The sequence below is a fragment of the Bubalus bubalis genome, chromosome 3 (assembly GCF_019923935.1).
Source record: "Bubalus bubalis isolate 160015118507 breed Murrah chromosome 3, NDDB_SH_1, whole genome shotgun sequence".
In the NCBI taxonomy this organism is placed as follows: domain Eukaryota; kingdom Metazoa; phylum Chordata; class Mammalia; order Artiodactyla; family Bovidae; genus Bubalus; species Bubalus bubalis.
Window position 1 is genome coordinate 125,837,610 of NC_059159.1, and position 18,987 is coordinate 125,856,596.

General features: G+C 49.3%; 1 protein-coding gene across 6 annotated transcripts in view; it reads left to right on the forward strand.

Moving 5' to 3' along the window:
• Window positions 1-18,987, forward strand: part of COL15A1 (collagen type XV alpha 1 chain) — a 102,676-nt gene that overhangs the window by 32,743 nt on the left and 50,946 nt on the right. For 5 of the 6 annotated variants that reach the window (XM_025281788.3, XM_025281787.3, XM_044940075.2 and 2 more), the window contains 7 exons: window positions 1,748-2,295; window positions 3,799-3,873; window positions 5,404-5,484; window positions 10,647-10,794; window positions 14,109-14,218; window positions 17,153-17,305; window positions 18,227-18,379. In XM_025281788.3, the coding sequence (XP_025137573.3) occupies window positions 1,748-2,295; window positions 3,799-3,873; window positions 5,404-5,484; window positions 10,647-10,794; window positions 14,109-14,218; window positions 17,153-17,305; window positions 18,227-18,379 (1,268 nt within the window). The remainder of the gene's footprint in view (window positions 1-1,747; window positions 2,296-3,798; window positions 3,874-5,403; window positions 5,485-10,646; window positions 10,795-14,108; window positions 14,219-17,152; window positions 17,306-18,226; window positions 18,380-18,987) is intronic. The other variant, XM_025281789.3, reaches the window with a different exon arrangement.

Consider the following 18,987-nt stretch of genomic DNA (forward strand, 5'->3'; position numbering starts at 1 on the left):
ACTTGGAGCCACACTCAACAGGGATAAATCAAAAAAATACAATGTTGAGTGGGAAAAAAAAGTTGCAGAATACATGCAGCCTGCCAACACTTACATGAGGTTAGGAGACAGGCACTGCAGTGCTGAGTTCTGTTAGAGACATATACTCGTGTAGTAAACACACAAAGGCATGCATGGGGATGATAAACACCAGACCCCTAGAGTGGCTGCCTCTGGGGCATGGGCAGGGGGAAAGGATCAGAGAGTTCCTGAGAGCTTCGGCTGAGTTGATATTTCCTTTCTTAAGTGGGGTTCTGGGCCCATGCCTATTCCTCATGTTATTCTTGTCTTAAAAATGTTAATAATATATTTCATATAGCCCAGAGTGTCCCCAAATTATCATGTCAACGTGTAATCAATCTAAACAGATTAAATAAAATGACAATCTTACATTCCTTTTTTCAAACATTACTTTTTCAAAATCCAGTTTGTATCTATGTCCATCTGCAGGGTTCCTGTCCACCTCTCCCTGGGACCTGCATTCTTATCTCATCACTCTAGGTGCATGTGGGTGCAGGTCACTAAGCCAGCCTGCAGCCTTCTCCCAGGGAATAGTGGTTGGGTGCCTCAAGGCTATGAGCCTAAGTCCTCTCCAGGCCACCACAATGGAGCCCTACATTTCTCCCCGCAAGGGGTGGTGGTTAAGAGCACAGCCTCTTTAGTCAGATGCTCTGGCTTTAGACTTCTGATGGGCTTACTTTGGGCAAATTTTTTACCTTCTCTAAGTTCTCTCTGGGGCTTCCCAGGTGGCGCTAGTGGTAAAGAATCCACCTACCAATACAGGTGATACAGTTTCAATCCCTGGGTTCAGAAGATGCCCTGGAGTAGGAAATGGCAACCCACTCCAGTGTTCTTGCTTGGAGAATCCCATGGACAGGGGAGCCTGGTGGGCTACAGTCCATGGGGTTGCAGTGGGGCACAGCTGAGCAACTGAACACACACACACACAAGTTCTCTCTGGAATAGAATGGGATAATAGTACCGATCCTCATAGCGTGGTTGTGAGGAGTAAATGAACTAATGTACGTGAAGAGCTTAGAGCCTGCTAGAAATGAGAGATCAGGGAATGTGGTGATGCTCTCATAACGACGACAGTGACATAGGGAGTTGACAGTGCATGACAATGATGCGAATTTCAGTTGTCCTAAGGTCTGGGAGCACTTTGATTTGTCCCCGCTTTCCCCCATATCCTGAGGCACTTGAACAGTAGACTTCACTCAAAACACAACAAAACAAACCTGCCCACTTTTACAGAGCGAAATGGGGGGAAATCCCTATGTTGATGTGGGGGAACATTGTAGAAATATTCTGATATGTTTTCCAAACTGCTAATCATGACTTGTTTGTGGGTAATGAAATCAATTTAGTAGGTTGTTTCCAGCATGTTTTTAATAAAATAAAAGAGAAAAAGAATTGTGAAATGGAAAGGAAAACATCATAGTGCCTGGTGAGTATTAAAAGTAAATAATGTTTTATGAAACATCTGTTTCAGGGTTACAGATATATATTTGTCTAAACGTGCATAGTGGGTGGCCATGTAAATGTATTTCTTATTGTGGGTCATTGTCAAAAAAGTTTGACAAACAGAAATTCAGATGCTGCAGTGGGCTTCTTGAAGGATCCCATTTCATTTCCTGAGTATATTTCCTCCTTATTTCCAAGCAGAGAGGAACGTATGTATGAAGCATGGGCTCTTCTCTCCCCGCAGAATCGGCTTCCCGGGGCCCCCTGGACCTCACGGAGCTCGTCGGTGTCCCGCTGCCCTCCTCTGTGTCCTTTGTTGCTGGCTATGGTGGCTTTCCAGCCTACAGCTTTGGGCCTGGTGCCAACGTCGGCCGCCCGGCCAGGACCCTCATCCCGTCCACCTTCTTCAGGGACTTCGCCATCAGCGTGAGGGTGAAGCCCAGCAGCCCCCAAGGCGGTGTGCTCTTTGCCATCACGGACGGCTTCCAGAAGGTCATCTACCTGGGCCTGCGGCTCTCGGGCGTGGAGGACGGCCGCCAGCGGGTCATCCTCTACTACACGGAGCCTAGCTCCCAGGTGTCCCGCGAGGCCGCCGCCTTCCTGGTGCCCGTGATGACCCACAAGTGGAACTACTTTGCTGTGGTCGTCCAGGGCGAGGAAGTGACCCTCCTCGTGGACTGTGAGGAGCATGGCCGCGTCCCCTTTCCAAGGTCCTCCCAGGCCTTGACCTTCGAGCCCAGTGCGGGAATCTTTGTGGGCAATGCAGGAGCTACGGGGCTGGAGAGATTCATTGTGAGTTCAAGTCTTCCAGACGAGGAGGCTGCTGGACACTGCAGCAAACACGAATGACTCTTCTTATTATCCTTTTATCCTTATGTCCTCGGGCATGCGTTCTAGTGGGACGAAAGCTAGGCTCGAAACTCAGAACTTAGATTCTATTCCTGAGTTTTCAGTGTAGCCTGATGATTTTAAACAACAGCTGAATTCTCTGATCCTCTCTGTGTTTTCTTATCCGTGAGTGGGGATTAGAAAACTTAGGCTATAGGGTTGTGGAATCATGTGAGCTAGCCTGTGTGAAAGCACTTTGTCTGTTTCTAGGCATTATAAAAAGGGTAAGGTTTGTAATTCAAGGTTCACTCAGTGATTTTATCTTTGGAAAATGGTGGCAGCTGCATGTAATTTCTGCAAAGGTGGAAGAGCTGAGATGAGGGTGTGAAGTAGTTGCTGTCTCTCCTTTGGGACAATGTGTCTTGAAAAAATATCAGAAGACTGATTTTACTGTCAAAATGGATTTTTATGAACGAGCCATTCTAAAGCAAATCCCAAGTTATTGTGGTCATTCATTTAGTCACCACTGTTCTTACTGGGTTGGGAGGATCCCCTGGAGGAGGGAATGGCTACCCACTCCAGTATTCTGGCCTGGAGAATTCCATGGGCTGTATAGTCCATGGGTTCGCAAAGAGTCAGACAAGACTGAGCAACTTTCAATTTCACTTTGATTCTTACTGATACCTTCCCAATTGATTCAAGACAGGACTGAGCTGGAGTTTGGGTTTATCTGTAATACAGTGGAATATGGATTTTAAGAAGGTAGACTCCAATGAACAGTTTTGAAACTCTCACTTGGAGATGGGCTTCCCTGGTGGCTCAGATGGTAAAGAATCTGCCCAAAGTGCAGGAGACCCGGGTTCAATCCCTGGCTCGGGAAGATCCCCTGGAGAAGGAATGGCAACCCACTCCAGTATTCTTGCCTGGAGAATTCCATGGACAGAGGAGCCTGGCGGGCTACAGTCCATGGGGTCACAAAGAGTTGGACACAACTGAGTGACTCCCACCACCACCACATATGCAGAATGGGCTGTCGGGGGTGGGGAGGGGAGGCAGAGTGGAGGCAGGGAGCCTGGCTGACAGCCACTCTGGGGACAAGTCCTTCCAGCTGGGGAGCTGTGAGCCATGGGGGAGAGACACTTTCTGATGGGGGAGGCGAGTACTTTAGGGTTCCTTGCTGACAAGTTAGGGACCTGGGGACCTGTTAGGAGGCTGCTGTTATTCTGCACTTTGAATACTGAGCTCTCCAAGGACCTCTCTGGTTAGTGAGGCTCATTTTACATTGTCCCAGGGAGAGTTCCCCTTAATGAGAGCAGGCCTGGGGATGGCATGGTTTTCTTTTCATGGCCTCGGGCAGCACTTCTCACTTCTGTGCTTTCACTGGTTCTGCTCTGTATAAAAACAGTCGTGTGTCCCAGTGGCGCTTGTGCTGTAAACGTGGCCTCTGACCCCTCTGCTTTCCTCTAGGGTTCCATACAGCAGCTCATCATCCACCCTGACCCCAGGACTCCCGAGGAGATGTGTGAAGCTGAAGACTCCTCGGTGAGCCGCCCCACTTCTCCCCGTCACCCCCACTTCTCCCCGTCACCCCCACAGTGGGCCCTGAAGCCCCAGCAGCCAGAGAAGGGCCCGGCACCCAGGCAGTTTTTCACCCCAAACGTCATGGAGTCTCTGAAATCCCTTATCTTGGCAAGTGCTCCATCAAGTCCTATTTTGAGCTTTTTGGCTTCGTTATTATTTTTGAGAACTTCAGCCATGTCTTTGGTGTTTGGTGGAGGATTGGTGGCGGAGGGAGTTGTGTTTCTTCTAAGGTGTTAGGTTCTTCCATGGCTGTGCCAGTCAATGGCCTGGTTTCCACACTTCCTGCCAAGAAAGGGTGTCAGGATTCTAAAATAAAAGTTAAAACTCCAAGACATTCTGAATGTAAATTCTTATAAAAACAAACCTAAATTTAGCTTTTATGCTTGACAAATGAATCAATTCCTCAGTTAAAGGGGGTGGTGAGCAGGGAAAAAAAGATGGCTCCTTTTCCCTCTTCCTTCCTCCTCCCCCTCCCTCCAGGATTGACTGAGTACCTGCAAGGTGACCCGACTTGGGGAGATGCGGGAGATAAAGAGATGAACTGGGGACTGTCTGCATCCTCAAGATGCTCAGACATACCCAAAAGCAGTGATAGACCTGAGTGTAATTGGTCCTCAGACCCAAATTCTACAAGTCAGGCGGGGGCAGGAAGGTGGAAGAGGAAGAACAGGAAGCCGGTCAGGAAGGAGTTGATTCCTGATCAGTGACAAGCAAGAGTCAGCCAGATGAAGAAGAAAAGGTATTCCCAGCAGAAGACACCACACAAAGAAGGAAAGTCATAGGCCAGCAGAGCATGGCGTATTTGTAGACCTTCAGATCCTCTATCTGTCAGCCCCAAAGCTAAGCATAAACTTCTTTCATTCATTCAGTAAAAAATGTTGCCAGTGTACTTGGACAGCCAGCCCCTCAGAGGTAGAACTTGGCCCTGGGAAAATATTTGCTCTCCTCGAGTCCATGATTCCAGCCTGGCATTCCCATGATGCTGAGAGAAGGGAAAACTTGTGTGTATATATTGCTTCATCTCTATGGTGCTATTAATATTGAACAAACAGAAACAATCCAAGGGTCCACAAGCAGGTTACAAAATCTTGGCACACGGTGTCCTGGCTGCCATCAGGGGGCTAATTGTGAAGACTAGGTAACAAGGGGAGGATGTTCTTCAAATATAGTGGTTTTCAGTGAGAAATTCTGATGACAGTCACCACAGAGGGAGTGCCTTTTGATCAAGATAGGAGGGCACTTGGGCAAAATGTTAGTAGGTATGTTGGAGAGACTACATTGATTGTATTTTTTGTTTGAGCAATAAAATGTGGAAGGAGACAAAAAGAATAGCTCAATCACATGCTTTCCCCTTCATCCCACTTTCTCTGTACACCTCCATCTACATCTTTCCTTTTACATGCACCCTGCTTCTCCATAGGAGTCTGTTTCTATGACTCCCCAATTATAAACTTTTCTCCCCCTCTGCCCACATGATTTGTCTCCACACAGGCATCTGGAGAGACCAGCGGGCTCCAGGAGACGGATGGAGTAGCTGAGATCTTAGAAGCAGTCACCTACACTCAAGCCCCAGTGAGTACCGGGTACTGTGCTATGTCATCTTGGTCAGCTTTTAGAGGGCTAGGCATTGTCCAAGAGGACCCAGAGTCTTGGTCTGAAGTCTCTGTCCTCACGTCTGTGACTTCATTCGACAGCTCACCTGGGGAAGTCAGGAAAATACTGGCCAGTGGGCATTTTGCAAAATCCTCAGTATAGGGGGATTCCCTGGTGGCTCAGAGGTTAAAGCGTCTGCCTCCAATGCGGGAGACCCATGTTTGATCTCTGGGTTGGGAAGATCCCCTGGAGAAGGAAATGGTAACCCACTCTAGTATTCTTGCCTGGAGAATCCCATGGATGGAGAAGCCTGGTAGGCTACAGTCCACAGGGTCGCAAAGAGTCGGACATGACTGAGCAACTTCACCTCACTTCACTCAGTGTAGGGGAACGCCGATACCCAGGTGCCACCCTGTGCTGTGACCAGGGGAGGGCTTTCCAAAGGCGAACTCTGCTCCATCGCCTCCCAGCTGTGTGAGCTTAGGTGACTTACTCAGCCTCTCTGAGCCTCAGCCCCTCTTCCACCAAACAATAATCAGAGTGCTATCTTGTGGGGTCCTTGCGAGGTCCGATGAGGCTGTGCAAGGAAAAGGTCTCAGCCCAGTGCCTGGCACAAGGGAAGTGGCTGTTGTTGCCCTTGTTCGGGGCTCTGGCTATGAGAGGGAAGTTGGGGCCCTCACTCCTGTGAGATGCAGAGCCCTCCTAGGAGCTCATTTCTGGTCCCATGGGAAAGGCAGCGGTGGTGTGGGCCTCCTCCCTCCTGGGAATGTGCCCTGTGGCCGAGACAAGGAAGTGGTTTTGAAAGCATTGAATCAGACTGTGGAGACACCAAGGAGCCTGTTCTAATAAAAACAGCCAGCAGTGTCTGAGTCACTGAACACGGAAGCCCCAGCCATCTCCTAGACTGGTCTGGCTCAGTCTATGGACACATCTCTGATGGAAGAAAGCAGGGAGCTGGAAAGAAGGCAGAGGCTATAAATCACAGACCTCCGGTGACAGAGGTTTGGGTGGGGCAGAATAGGACCAGAGTCTGTTACTGTGAGAGGGCCTTAACGGTCACCTCTTCCTGTTCAGAGAGGTACAGAAAACTGCCCTTGGTACTACTGAACAAACTGTGAGGTCCAAAGAAGGAAAGAGACTGGGCCTAGGGTGTGTGGCTGAGCTGAGGCTAGAGCACAAGTCCCATTATGCCCCATCAAGGATTTGGCCATGACCCTGTGCTGCTGGCCGGCGTGGTATTGCAGGGGTGCCCCCCCCAGGACCACAGCCAATTTGGGGGTAGCTGTGATGGAGAAAGTGAAGGGTCCAAGGTGCCTGCCTGGGTGGTGACTCGGGGTAGCTGTGCTGAGCAGTGTTGCAGTCCCATGAGCCCATCATCCCTTGGCCACCCCACTGGCATGTCCAGGACGTAGGGCAGCAGGGCACAGAGCCATGATCCTCTAGGCTTTCTGGTCTGATGCTGCCCCCCAGTGTACCAGCTCACAGCTAGGAGTGAGGCTGACTCGGGCAGAGAGACTAATAACCCAAGGTGGTACTGAGGGACGGACATGAAGTGGGGCTTAAGAGCATGGGACGCCATGGAGGTGGAGGCGAGTCAGGCACGGCTGTAACCTCTTTCGCAGGGCGGTGTTTTCCTTTCGTTCCCCGGGGGAGGCACTGAGGTACACGGGAGTGCAAAGCTTTGCCTGAGGATGTGCAGTCTGGAGGCGGCAGAGCCAGGTTTCCAGCCTGGGTCCAGGCCACAGTCAGTCACATCAGCCCCAAACTGGGGACTGCCCCCCCTTCACCCTCCCCTGGAAAACTACCCCCCCCCCCCGGCTCCCCACCCCAGGATGGGGGAATTTCCCTCTTTGGCTCAGATGTTCCCCTCCCTTCTCTATCTGGCTTTTCTCTTGGAATGAATCTCACTTCCCTGTCCTCACCCTTTGCAACCTGCCACCCTCTAAGATACAAACCATGACCCTCAGACTGAATCATGGACTGCCTGAGCGGTCAGGGACTTAAAAAGCCAGCCCCTCCTCACCTCCTTCCCCATTTAGGGTAGGAGTCCCTGCTGCCCCATTCTTCCTTCTGTGTCAGTGTCTGCTGACACACCTTTCCATTTCTGGAAAGTTCTATCTTTGCTGAGTTAGAATTAATACCCTATGGTTCTCAGCCCTGGCTGTGCATCAGAGTCCTGAGTGTGTGTGTGTATATGTGTGTGTATATGTCTGTGTGTATGTATGTGTTTATGTATAGTGTGTGTATGTATGGGATGGGGTGGGGGGTGGGCGGAACTAGGAGTCGGTCTTAAAAAAAGCCCCTTGTCTGGGCGCATGCCCAGACGTTCAGATTCGTGAATGAATGGAGTGAGATCTAGGGTCTGTCTTACACAGAGCTCTGCAGAGGATTCTTTTCCACATCCAGGACCTCTCTTCCAGCGACACCCAAGGCTCACAGATCCCCAGCACACCCCTCCCTTTCACCCCTCTTCCATGCCTTGGCTCCTGCGGTTCCATTTGCCAGGCGGGCCCTCCCCCATCCCATCTCTACCTGGCCAGTTCCCACTCCTTCAGGGTCCAGTCCAAAGCCCCTCATTGGAGGCCACGGCCTCGCTCCCCTCCTCACGTGTGGCTCTCCATCCTGTAATCTTACAGCAAGTAGTGTCTGGGTCTGTGTCTCCCCGATTGTCCAACAAGGACAAGTTCAAGGACAGACGCCCTTCTTATTAATTCATTTCCATATCCCAGGGATCAGGTAAGCCATGGAACACAGTAGGGCCTCAAGAAATATATGTTGAATGAGGGCCAGCAAATTACCACATTTTAATTTAAAATTAAAGACTCAACATTCGCATTTTGTCACAGGCCACACTGGTTCTCCATCTACACTAACCCCTGAAAACCAGCAGCAGTCTGTTGGAGGCAGGACCCCTGACCTTGACCACCAAGGGTTGGCTCACCAGCTCTGCCTTGAACCCAGGCTTCATGGCTGCCTTGGTGGGAGTTTGTCTAAAGAGGTTTTTAGCTGACAGGCTGGAGTCAGTGATTCCCTGTAACCCAGCATTTGCCACATTGAGTTACTAAGCTTAGCCCCCCCTTTCCTGACTGTCCTGTGTTTCCTGAACCCTGACCTGCCCTGCCTACCTCATCTCAAATCCCACGTCCCTTATGAAGCCACTTGGCTTCCAGCCACCAGCAGCCTTGCTCCAGGATAAACACGGGCTTTCTTGGCCCCATCAGGGAACCATGTGAAGTGGCTTCCCCTGGACCCTTGGCAGGGAGAGGAGAGGAGAGGACCTGCCTGGGGCAGAGGTGCTTACTGCTCTGCTGGATCACTATACAGCTGGGAATGAGGAGTCCTTCTTGGTGCTCTTCCCAGCCTCTCCTTGGGTGGGAGCGTGCCTGTGTCCTGCTCCCACTACCCCTCCTGGTTCGTGCCTCACCAGGCTTCTTTGGTGCATCCTCCTGGTCTCCTGGCCTAAACCTCAACGCCCCAGATCCGTGCTCTCATGAACACCAGGGTGAACTCCCTAAAGTTCACACCTGCCCGGATCCCCCCGTCCTGCCACCCAAGGGGATGCTGTTTGTTGCTCCTTTACAAGCCCAGACCTCTCACCTAAGAGCCAGTGCCATCCCTCCTGCTGCCTCGCCAGGCTTCATCCCCCTGCTACTCCGCCAGCCCTCTCCAAGATCAGGTTTCAGGCCCTGTCAGTGCTTTGTCCCTTCTTACCTCAATGCCTTCCTCCATTCCTGCTTTCTGAAACGGTTTCTTCTTCAAGGCTCAACTTCTTGAAGCCTTCCATCCTTGCTCTCACCTTGGAAACTTTAGAGTACAGTAAACTACATCTTTTTTTAGTACAGAAATATTCCATATTCATTATTGAAAAAACAAGTGCAGGTGAGCAAAAACACAATTATTACCTTTAATATCAATACCCAGAGAAATCACATCTAGTGATGTGGATGGTGGCTACCATTTATGGGCTCATGCTCTGGACCTGGCCTTGCACCAAGCACCTCCATGCACTTTATACCTTTTAAGTAGTTATTATTGGCCCCATTTTATAGGGGAGGAAGCTGAGGCTCAGTAAGTTATATGACTTACTCAACATAACACAGCTAATAAGAGGAGAGTTGGGATTTGACCTGAGTTTGATTATGAGAACTGAACCATTAAGTCCTAAGTTATGGGGCCCATAAGAATCTTCCTTGTTCTGATGGACCAGAGATTCATCATTTATATACTAGGTTCTGACATTAAGAAAATAGCTTTCTGTTATTAGTCAGGATAGGTAAGTGATGGTTGTGGTAAGAAATTTACCCTGAAACCTTAATGTCTTAGTTATTTCCTGTTCTTACCACAGACCCAACACTGGTCGGCAGGATCCTTCTGTTCACCCCAGTCCCTTGAGCTCAGAAAATGATGAGACTGTCTGACCCCTGATGAGCCCTGGATCACAGGAACTGCTGTTTGATTCTGGGTCTGGGGATGACCTTTGCTACCCTTTATCAGGATTCCTACCTAGGTCTCTGAATTGTTGTTTCCAACTGTTGGTTTTTTTGTTTGTTTGTTGTTTCCTAGTTGGCAAAGGTGGTTAAGATATAGGTTGGCTTTGAAAAAGCTACACAAAAACTGAAGTTTCCTAGAAAGGAAATCATACCTGTCTTTTATTTTCATAGGCATGCATGATTAGTATACATCTGGGATGGGATTTATCCAGCTTTCGCTGAACACAGCCCTCTTCCCCCCGCTCCCTCTCTTCCTTCCTTCTTCTCACCCTCCTTCCCCCCCTTCCTCCCATCCTTCCTTCCTCCATCCCTTCCTCTGTCTCCTCCCTCTAACACATCTTTACCGAGCACCTCCTCTGTGCTGGCCTGGGATGCAGGGATCACAGGAATGTGATCTCTGTGCTCCAAGAGCTTCATCCAAGAGTAGCAGGGTCTCGCTGTAAACTGAACAAAATTTAATTATCCCAACATGCACCTTTTTCAGGGACTGAGGAAGATCAGTGATGACCCAGGTACATAATAGGCAAGATAAGGCTTTCTGGGTTTATTCAGCTTTTGTGGAGATACTGTTTTCTCCAGTGATACTCACTGCCGTCTTTTCTGCTCTCATGCCAAGTAAATCCTTTTGGGTCTCATTTTTCCTCCCTGCAGTCTAAAGAAGCAAAAGTTGAACCCATACACACACCTCCAACTCCATCCCCTGCCTCTGAGGATGCAGAGCTTTCTGGTGAACCTGTACCTGAAGGGACCAAGGAAACCAGCAACTTAAGCGCTGACCTGCACAGCAGCCCCGAGCAAGGCAAGTCCCTGGAGCTCCTTAATACTCAGTGGGTTATGTTGAGTGATGACTGGGTGATGTGTTTATGTATAGATGATGTGTGTGTGGAGCATCTCACTTGCCTTTCCCTTCAACCTTGAGTAAGGAGCTGCAATCATCCTCAACTTACAAATAAGATGGAGAAGTCAAGTCATGGAGAAGTGATGTCACCCAGCTAAGATTGTACAGCTCATAAATGGCAGAGCTGGCATTTAATCTTGATACCAAGCACTTTTAACCCCCAGACTCCACCCCTCTAGGAGGGCCTGGAGTGTGAAAAGCTTGTGATCATTGTGACTGTTTATTAAATACCTACTGTGTGCCAAGTGTTATATACTTCCTCTCCAATCCCTACAACACATCTCCTAGTTGGTAGTATTAGCCAGGATTTTACAGATGGAAAAACCGATGCTTGGAAAGGTGAGCAACGTGTCCACAGTCACACAGCTAGTGAGTGGTGGAACTGAGCCAACACTCAGGCCTGACTCCAGAATCCCTACTCTTTCCAGCCTTGGCCACAAACTCACCAACTCTCAGAGGATCAGGCCATCTAAACTCCTGTTGGCACTTATCGGAAACTAACGGATGGCCAGAGAATGGCAGACACCCAGGAGGTTATCAGCAAGCCTGGCCTCCTGGTTACCCATCCAAGGCTCTCACCATTGCTCAGCCATACAGAGGAGCCCCGGCAGAAGTCCAGGGTCTGACAGATCCCCCAGGCAGCAGCTGGACATGTGCCCATAGCCTGAGATCAACCTGCGTTTTCTGCCCTTTATCAGAGGGGTAGCCATTCAAATTGAAGTAAGTTATAGCCAACACCAGAGCACCGAGATTTAGGTGCAAAACCCCCCATATTCACACATGCAGCCCTGGAACTGGTGACACAGAAGATTTAATTACACAGGGACATGGTCGTGGTGAACTCCGAAGGAAAAGCAGCTTTCAAAACTTTATGTGTGCTATGACCCTAAATTTGAATATATGTTACTTATATCTGTTTATATATTGCCACATAGAGCTGTGTGTGTGTTTGTATGTGTGTGTGTGTTAGAATGATATACAACAAAATGTTGAGAGTAGGCATAATTATAGGTGGTTTTCATTTTCTTTTTTCTTCTGTATTTTATAAGTCTAAAAAGATGACTTAGATGGTGAAGAATCTGCCTGCAATGCAGGAGACCCAGGTTCGATCCCTGAGTCAGGAAGATCCCCTGGAGAAGGAAATGGCTAACAACTCCAGTATTCTTGCCTGGAGAATCCCCTGGACCGAGGAGCTGGTGGGCTACAGTCCATGGGGTTGCAAAGAGTGAGACAAGCCTGAGCAACTAACACTTTTACTTTCATCAGTAAATGAATGTTATTTTAGCAAGTAAACTTGGGAAGTCTGTTCGTGAGAGAAGGTATACAGTACTGAATTAAAAAAATTGTATAATAATTTAATAAAGTCACAATACCAGCAAGGAGTCAGGGTGTAGCTATGGAAAGACTGCTGGCTGAGAGTAGATCCTTTGGACGAAAGCCCTGCTTAGCCACCTATTTGCTGTCTGGGCAAGCTGCTCAACTTTTCCAAACTTTGGATTCCTCCTCAGTCCACTGGGAGCATTCACAACCCCTGCCTCCCGGGTGGATGAGAGGGTTGAATGTTGCCTCTGCGGGTATGGAAGTGGTTTGTGAGCTGCGCATGCTGCTCTCCAGAGGGTGATTAGGATCTCAGAGAGAGGAGCAAGGCGAGGGCAGAGACTGCGGGGTTGGGAGGCGAGGCCTCTCCTAGATTGAGAAGTGAGTGCGTAGGAGGTGGGACCCAGTCTGAGCGCAGCTCGCCTGTTCCCAGCATCTGCCAGATTCCTTCTGTGGCAGACAGAGGCCAAGCGGAAACAGCAGAGCTGGCTAGAGACCTTTAGAGGAAGGAGCTGGACCCCGAGCCCCAACTCTGGCTAGGGAAAGCCTCCCAAGAGTTGTATTCCAAGGGTCGCTGACATCATCCCGGCACAGGACATTTGAGCCATCCTCACCTTCATTCTTCAAGGGGTGGGGAAGCAGAGGCTTGGGGTCCCTCTGGCTGCTTGCACAGCACCCTCTGGTGGCCAGAGTAGGGAGAATGAGAGAGTGACTGGCGAGGGGCTGATGACTCCAGGACATTCCGTTTTTTAAAGTGCACACGGGCACAGGTTCCCTTGAATAGTTCAGCATCTCCCTTCGACACCGTCCTTACACCGTCCTTACGGCGGGATATGGCTGAGCACAGCATGTGTGTAAATGGCTGGCTTCAGGGCCCCTCCCAGCCTCTTGTGTGGGACCTTGTTCTTCCTCTGCAAAATGGGACTAATAATCACAAGGTGCTAATATGCAGATCAGAGCAGGACACATGCCATGGGGTGACAACGGGGAGACTGAAAACGTGGGACTCCTACCTTGGTTCTGCCCACCGACTGTGAGGTGGTGGGAGGTCCTTGTAGGGAGCATCGATGGGCCCGCCAGAGGATTCCAGGAAGGAGTGCATGGCACGAGTTAGCCTGGGACCTAGCCCATAACAGGCAGGCATTTGTGTAGTTTAATGTCTTTTTCTTTGCTTTAGGACTCCATTTGCTTTTTAAATTGCAAAAGAAATATGTGCTTGCGGTAACAGTTCAATCAATGCAGAGTTGTACGAACCAAAAAAATGGTAGTTTCCTCTCCTGTCCTCTGGAGGAAACCAATATTAAGTACTGTGGTTTAGCTTAGTATGTGTGGTTTATCTGCACACACATATATATGTATGTATCTGTATGTTTTATATGTTATGTATAACAATATATTAATTACATATTGATGATGATATATCTAATGATAATGAAGTGTGTATTCTCATACATATATTTTTTTCCTTTTAAAAATATAGAACCACGCTAACAATGAACATTTATCCATCACTAACTGTATGTCAGGCACCGTCCTCAATGCTTTTCTTATGTTAGCTTAATTAATCTTTGTAACACATAATCTTCAAAATGACCCTATGAGATAGGAATTACGATCCCTTCTTTATAGGCAAGCAGCCTGAGCCACAAGTTAAATGACTTGCCACAGGTCACATGCCCAGTAAATGGCAGCGCTGGGTTCTCACCCTACAGCTGATGCTGGAGCCTGTAATTGAAACCACCTTGCAATACTGCCTTTCAGCGTCTGTCTTTCTGCAGCACTTTTCCCCTCTTAATCCTGTATTACGAACATCTTTTCAAGTCATAGATGAAAAGAAACCTCATTCTTTTTCACTTGCAAAGTGCAGTTACTCATTGAAAAATGCCTGCTTCCTGTAGGGTCTGGTGAGATCCTGAATGATACACTGGAGGCAGTTCAGACTGTGGACGGTTCCCCGACTGCAGACATTGGCTCAGGGGATGGGGTCTTCCTTCATGTCACTGAAGAGGTGAGTGAATGGTAAATTTCATGTAAGTCGGTAGTACATTTGCTTGCTTATTTCAGACCTGATGGTGACTTGTCTTGGGCACTGCAGAAGGCTGCAAGAGTTTTAGTTGAACACCATGGAGACTGCCTCCCTCTTTCTGGTACAGAGGAGGTGGGAGTCCCAGGGCCCAAGATGCTCCCCAAGGATGTGCCAGGACAGGGGAGGAGACACAGCTCAGGCCGGTCCTCAGACCTCCCCAGAGGTGAATACTGGGCTCTCAACACAGAACCTGACTCCCTCCTGTTGTGAAGATGCACAGCCTCTTCTGCCATTTGAGCCCCTTCAGGACAGAATCAGATTTTTTGCAGTGTGTCCACTGTATTGTTTGGAAATTGGCTTTTACACATGCAAAGCCAGTTGTTTAAAATGCTGGACATGGGAGGGTGCCAAATTAAAACATTATGTTTCTCTCCTCTGTGTTAGTCGCTCAGTCGTGTCCGTCTCTGAGACCCCATAGACTGTAGCCTGCCAGGTTCCTCTGTTCTTGGAATTCTCCAGGCAAGAATACTGGAGTGGGTTGCCATTTCCTTCTCCAACTCAGAACCTTCTTACCTCTGACCTTTACTAAGAACGGTGTGTCAGCTCACTCCTTCCCCTATCCTGGGACGAAAATTCAAGACACTCCTCTCCCAGTCACTGTCTGGTAAACAGCCTATTTTCACAGGTATTTCCAAAATCCAGTCCAGCATAATATAAAAAATCCAATAAAAATACAGATACAACCAGGAGCCAGGCAGGGAAGGAAGCACAGGAACTTCCTGTATATTTTCTTACTTCTTTCTCCTCTCTCTCATCACTACCCACCCCCCAGCAGCTGTTTTCAACATCTGCAGAGCCTGGCCCATCTGGAGAAAACGGCACAGTTTTATGTGTCTGGTCAGACTGTGATCTGGGCCTTTTGTGGGGAAGATGTCTTATTGCTAGAATATTCTCTCATGGGGGCTTTTGTGATTCCCCAGAGGTCCTGCAAGGGATCTAGGACCCAAGTCCATTTTTGACCTTTTAACTTCCTCCTGGGCTTCCACCCTCTGGTCACCCTGAACCTCTAGGGGGCCCTGTGGGGTGAGTTCATCTCAGGATGGCTTTAATGGCTCTTTTTGGAGCGGTTGTTATCATTCTATCACCAGGAAAGCAACAGCAGGACAGTTATCTCTCTGTCTCTCTCTCTCTTCACTCTGAGTCTAGATAGCTCCCTGCTTTTGCCTTTGGTATTTCCCTAGAGGAATCAAACACCAGTCCCTTTGTCTCCCAAAGTCCGAGGACTACGTATTGTGCTTAACAAATGATGGAGGGTGGGGGGAAGCCACAGCACACAGAAAATTGTCTCTAGAGGAATCTTTTTTAAATAATTTTTTTAGTTTATTTATTTATTTTTGGCTGTGCTGGGTATTCGTTGCTTTCACTAGTTACGATGAGCCAGGGTTTCTTCATTGCAGTGCGTGGGCTTCTCATTGTGGTGGTTTCCCTTTTTGCGGAGCACAGTCTCTAGGGCAAGTGGGCTTCAGTAGTTGAATTCCCAGGCTCTAGAGCGCAGGCTCAGTAGTTGTGGTGCACAGGCTTAGCTGCCCAGCAGCACGTGGAATCTTCTTGGACCAGGGATCAAACCTGTGTCCTCCGTTGGTAGGCTGATTCCCATCCACTAGGCTACTAGGAAATTGCCGAAAGGAATTCTTGTTCTCTAATTGCTTAGCCCCTAAATGAATTCTTTCCCTTTTCTTACATAGCCCGGAGGCAGGTGGAGGGCAAATATCGATAGGATAGGATAGAACTGATTCTGTTTCCTTTCATTGTCTCTGTGCATGTCCCACATAAGTGGTCTGGCTCTTTTTTTTTTTTAGAGGTTAACAGAGGGTATCTGGAGCCTCTTGAATTATACTTGCCCTTTGGAACTTTAGCTGACACTGAGTCAGAATAAAATCTCGTTTTAACAACTTATTGACCAAAGATTTATTAATGCGTCTTTCGCTGCCCAAACATTATTGACTGGAGTGTTTCAATATTCACTTATATAACAAATCGCCAACCAAAGGCTTTAGTTTCTGCAAAAATCCCCTGGTCAATAATATGTTAAAATCCTATGACATCATCTTTTCTCTTTTTGGGGGGGACAATAATTCTATAAGGATTTAATGTTATGTGGGAAAAGAGTTCTGTAGCCCAGTGGGTTTGGGAAATGCTCCTCTCTGTATTCTGGTTATAGGCTCTAAGTCTTGCAGCAAAGAAATCTAACTCTGATCAGGTTAGTGTTTTTAGTATCAAAAGAACTATTTTCTGCAATGAAACAGAGCAAAACCCCACCCAAATATTTTTTTTTAAAAAAACAAACCTTTGTGAAACCGAGATAAAGCGCAGTTGGTTTGGTGACACCAGCCGCATAAGTTGCTCTCTCGCATCATATCCTGCATCTGCTGTGTAACCTTCAGAGAATCTGCCTGTGAATTTTCTAAGGAAACTGAGTCACAGGGAAAGAGAGTGGTGTCCAGTCTTGAGAAGGCTGAGGAGGACAGGGTTTCTGCCTACATACCTCTGAAGCAGTGTCATGGGGGAAGACACTCACCCTGTTCCTATGCTCCTGGACGGGCACGCAGGAGAGGTCACAGGGAGGCAGACGGGGCTGGACTGAAGTGTCTAGTACCCGAGCAGGTGTCTCAGGAGGCAGCGATCTCCCAGTCACTGGTGTGGCAAACAGATGCTTGGAATCAGGTGGAAGACACAGGGGCCTTGCAGTCTCTCCTGCCACAGGGATTCTGGGGGCTTTTGTGGAGCTGGGGCAACATCATAGATAAGAAAGTACTTTGAGGAAAGAAGATACAGAGATGCAAATTGCCAGCCACAGCCATCTTGATCAGGGGTATGGGCAAGTGATCTGGTCCCTAGTGATGTCTTTGTTCCCAGAGTCCATACACAGAAGATTTGGCAGCAACAGCAGCAGCTGGGGAGGCCAAGATGCCCATCAGCACTGCTTGGGAAGCAGAGGCCAGCAGCGTGCCCACCGGGGGACTGACCCTCTCCATGCCCATTGAGGACCCTGGGGAGGGGGTCACTCTGGTAAGCAGCTCAGAGTGCATGCTCTACTTCACTTGTTTCTGGAGTTTGGCGGTGTCTCGGGTGGGAGCAGTCACTGGTCTTCCTCACCTGCTTGCAAAGTACAGAGCGATGGCCTTGTGGGGCCAAGTCCAAGTAGACTCAGATTTGGAGGCCCAGGCCTCTGTTGACTGACTCAGCAGGTGTTTGTGGAGTACTGCACTGTGCTGGGCACCAGGTGAAAAGGACAGATCCAGCCCCTGGGGGGACAGAGAGGGGAGAGGTACGATAGGAGAAGCACAGGGGAGCACAAAAAAGGGGGCCCAGAACCCAGAGTTGGGGGTCCAAGAGGCCTTTCTGGGTAAAGGATGCTGAAGGGGAGACCGGGGGATGCTTAGAAGTAGCCTCGTGATGGGAGTGAGACAGGTGTTCTAGGAGGTAGGCCAGTAGGAGCAGAAGCTGGAGGCATCAAGATGAACACAAAAGACCTACCCAAGTGCAGCATGCCTGCAGGGCCAGGCGTGAGCAGTAGGGAAGGGAAACTCAGCTGGAGAGGCCTCTGAGACCACGGGTGCTGTGAAAAAGAACCTGAACGCTCAGCAGAAGTGGGGAGTCACTGAAGGGCATTTCAGAGGAAGTGACCTAGTCACAGCAGGATCTTGGATCCCTTGACTCCTAAGTAGGGAAAGAAGGAAGTAAACAAGCCGGGAGGTAGGCAGGTGGGTTTGGGGGCTATGTCTAGGTCTGGAACAGGAATGTTGCCTTGCTGTAGGAGTAGTCAATGATGCCACCTCCTGCCAAGAATCCCAATGAGTAAAGGCCTGGAAAACATCCATCGGATCTGTCACAATGATGGTTGCTGCCCTCAGGGAGGGCAGTTCAGTTCCTTCCAGCCATAGTGCAGCAGGTCAGTGATGGTGGCCCTGGTGATGTCTTCCTATTCAGGGTCCAGAAAACGAAGAAGGTTCAGCAGCGACAGCAGCAGGGGAGGCCGAGGAGCCCGTGAGCATTGCCAGGGAAGCAGAGGCCAGCAGCGTGCCCACCGGGGGACTGACCCTTCCTATGCCCACCCAGGACCCTGGAGAAATGGTCACTCTGGTAAAGAGTGTAAAGTGCTGGAAGGCTGTGGGTCACAGCTGGGAGCAGATCCCAGCCTTCTGAGAGGGCCAGTCTCCATTCTGTCTAGCAAATCCAGAAGAACCTGAATGGGGAGGGGGCACCTGACAAATACTCCCTCAGAGGTGGGGTCTGCCGGTGCCCATGAGCGTGCTGTGGAGAGTGCTGTGGCCCCTGGAGGCATGCGGACAGCGCAGGGCTGATGCAGGGCTTGGGAGCGGGAGTGGAAGAGTGCTGGATGTGAATGGAGGAGGTGATGGTGGCCACAGCCACGCCCATTTGTGGGCACAAGCACAGGTGGTCAGAGCACAGTGGAGGGTCAGGTTCAAGCAAGCCCTGGCATGGTCCAATGGCCTGGCCAGGCCTTCTCAACCCTCCTTTCAGGCATCATGGAGAGATGCTCCCATCTCCTGAAGGCAGGATGCAAGGATCCAAGGACACTGCAAGTCTGTCCTGTAACACTGTCATAATGGCTGTCCTGCACGACCTTCAGACTCGACAGATTCAAACCTAGACTCCTTATTCTCTTGAGTTCCTGTCTCAGATGATGGAGTCCTCATCCACCAGCTGCCAAATCCAGAATTCTCTTC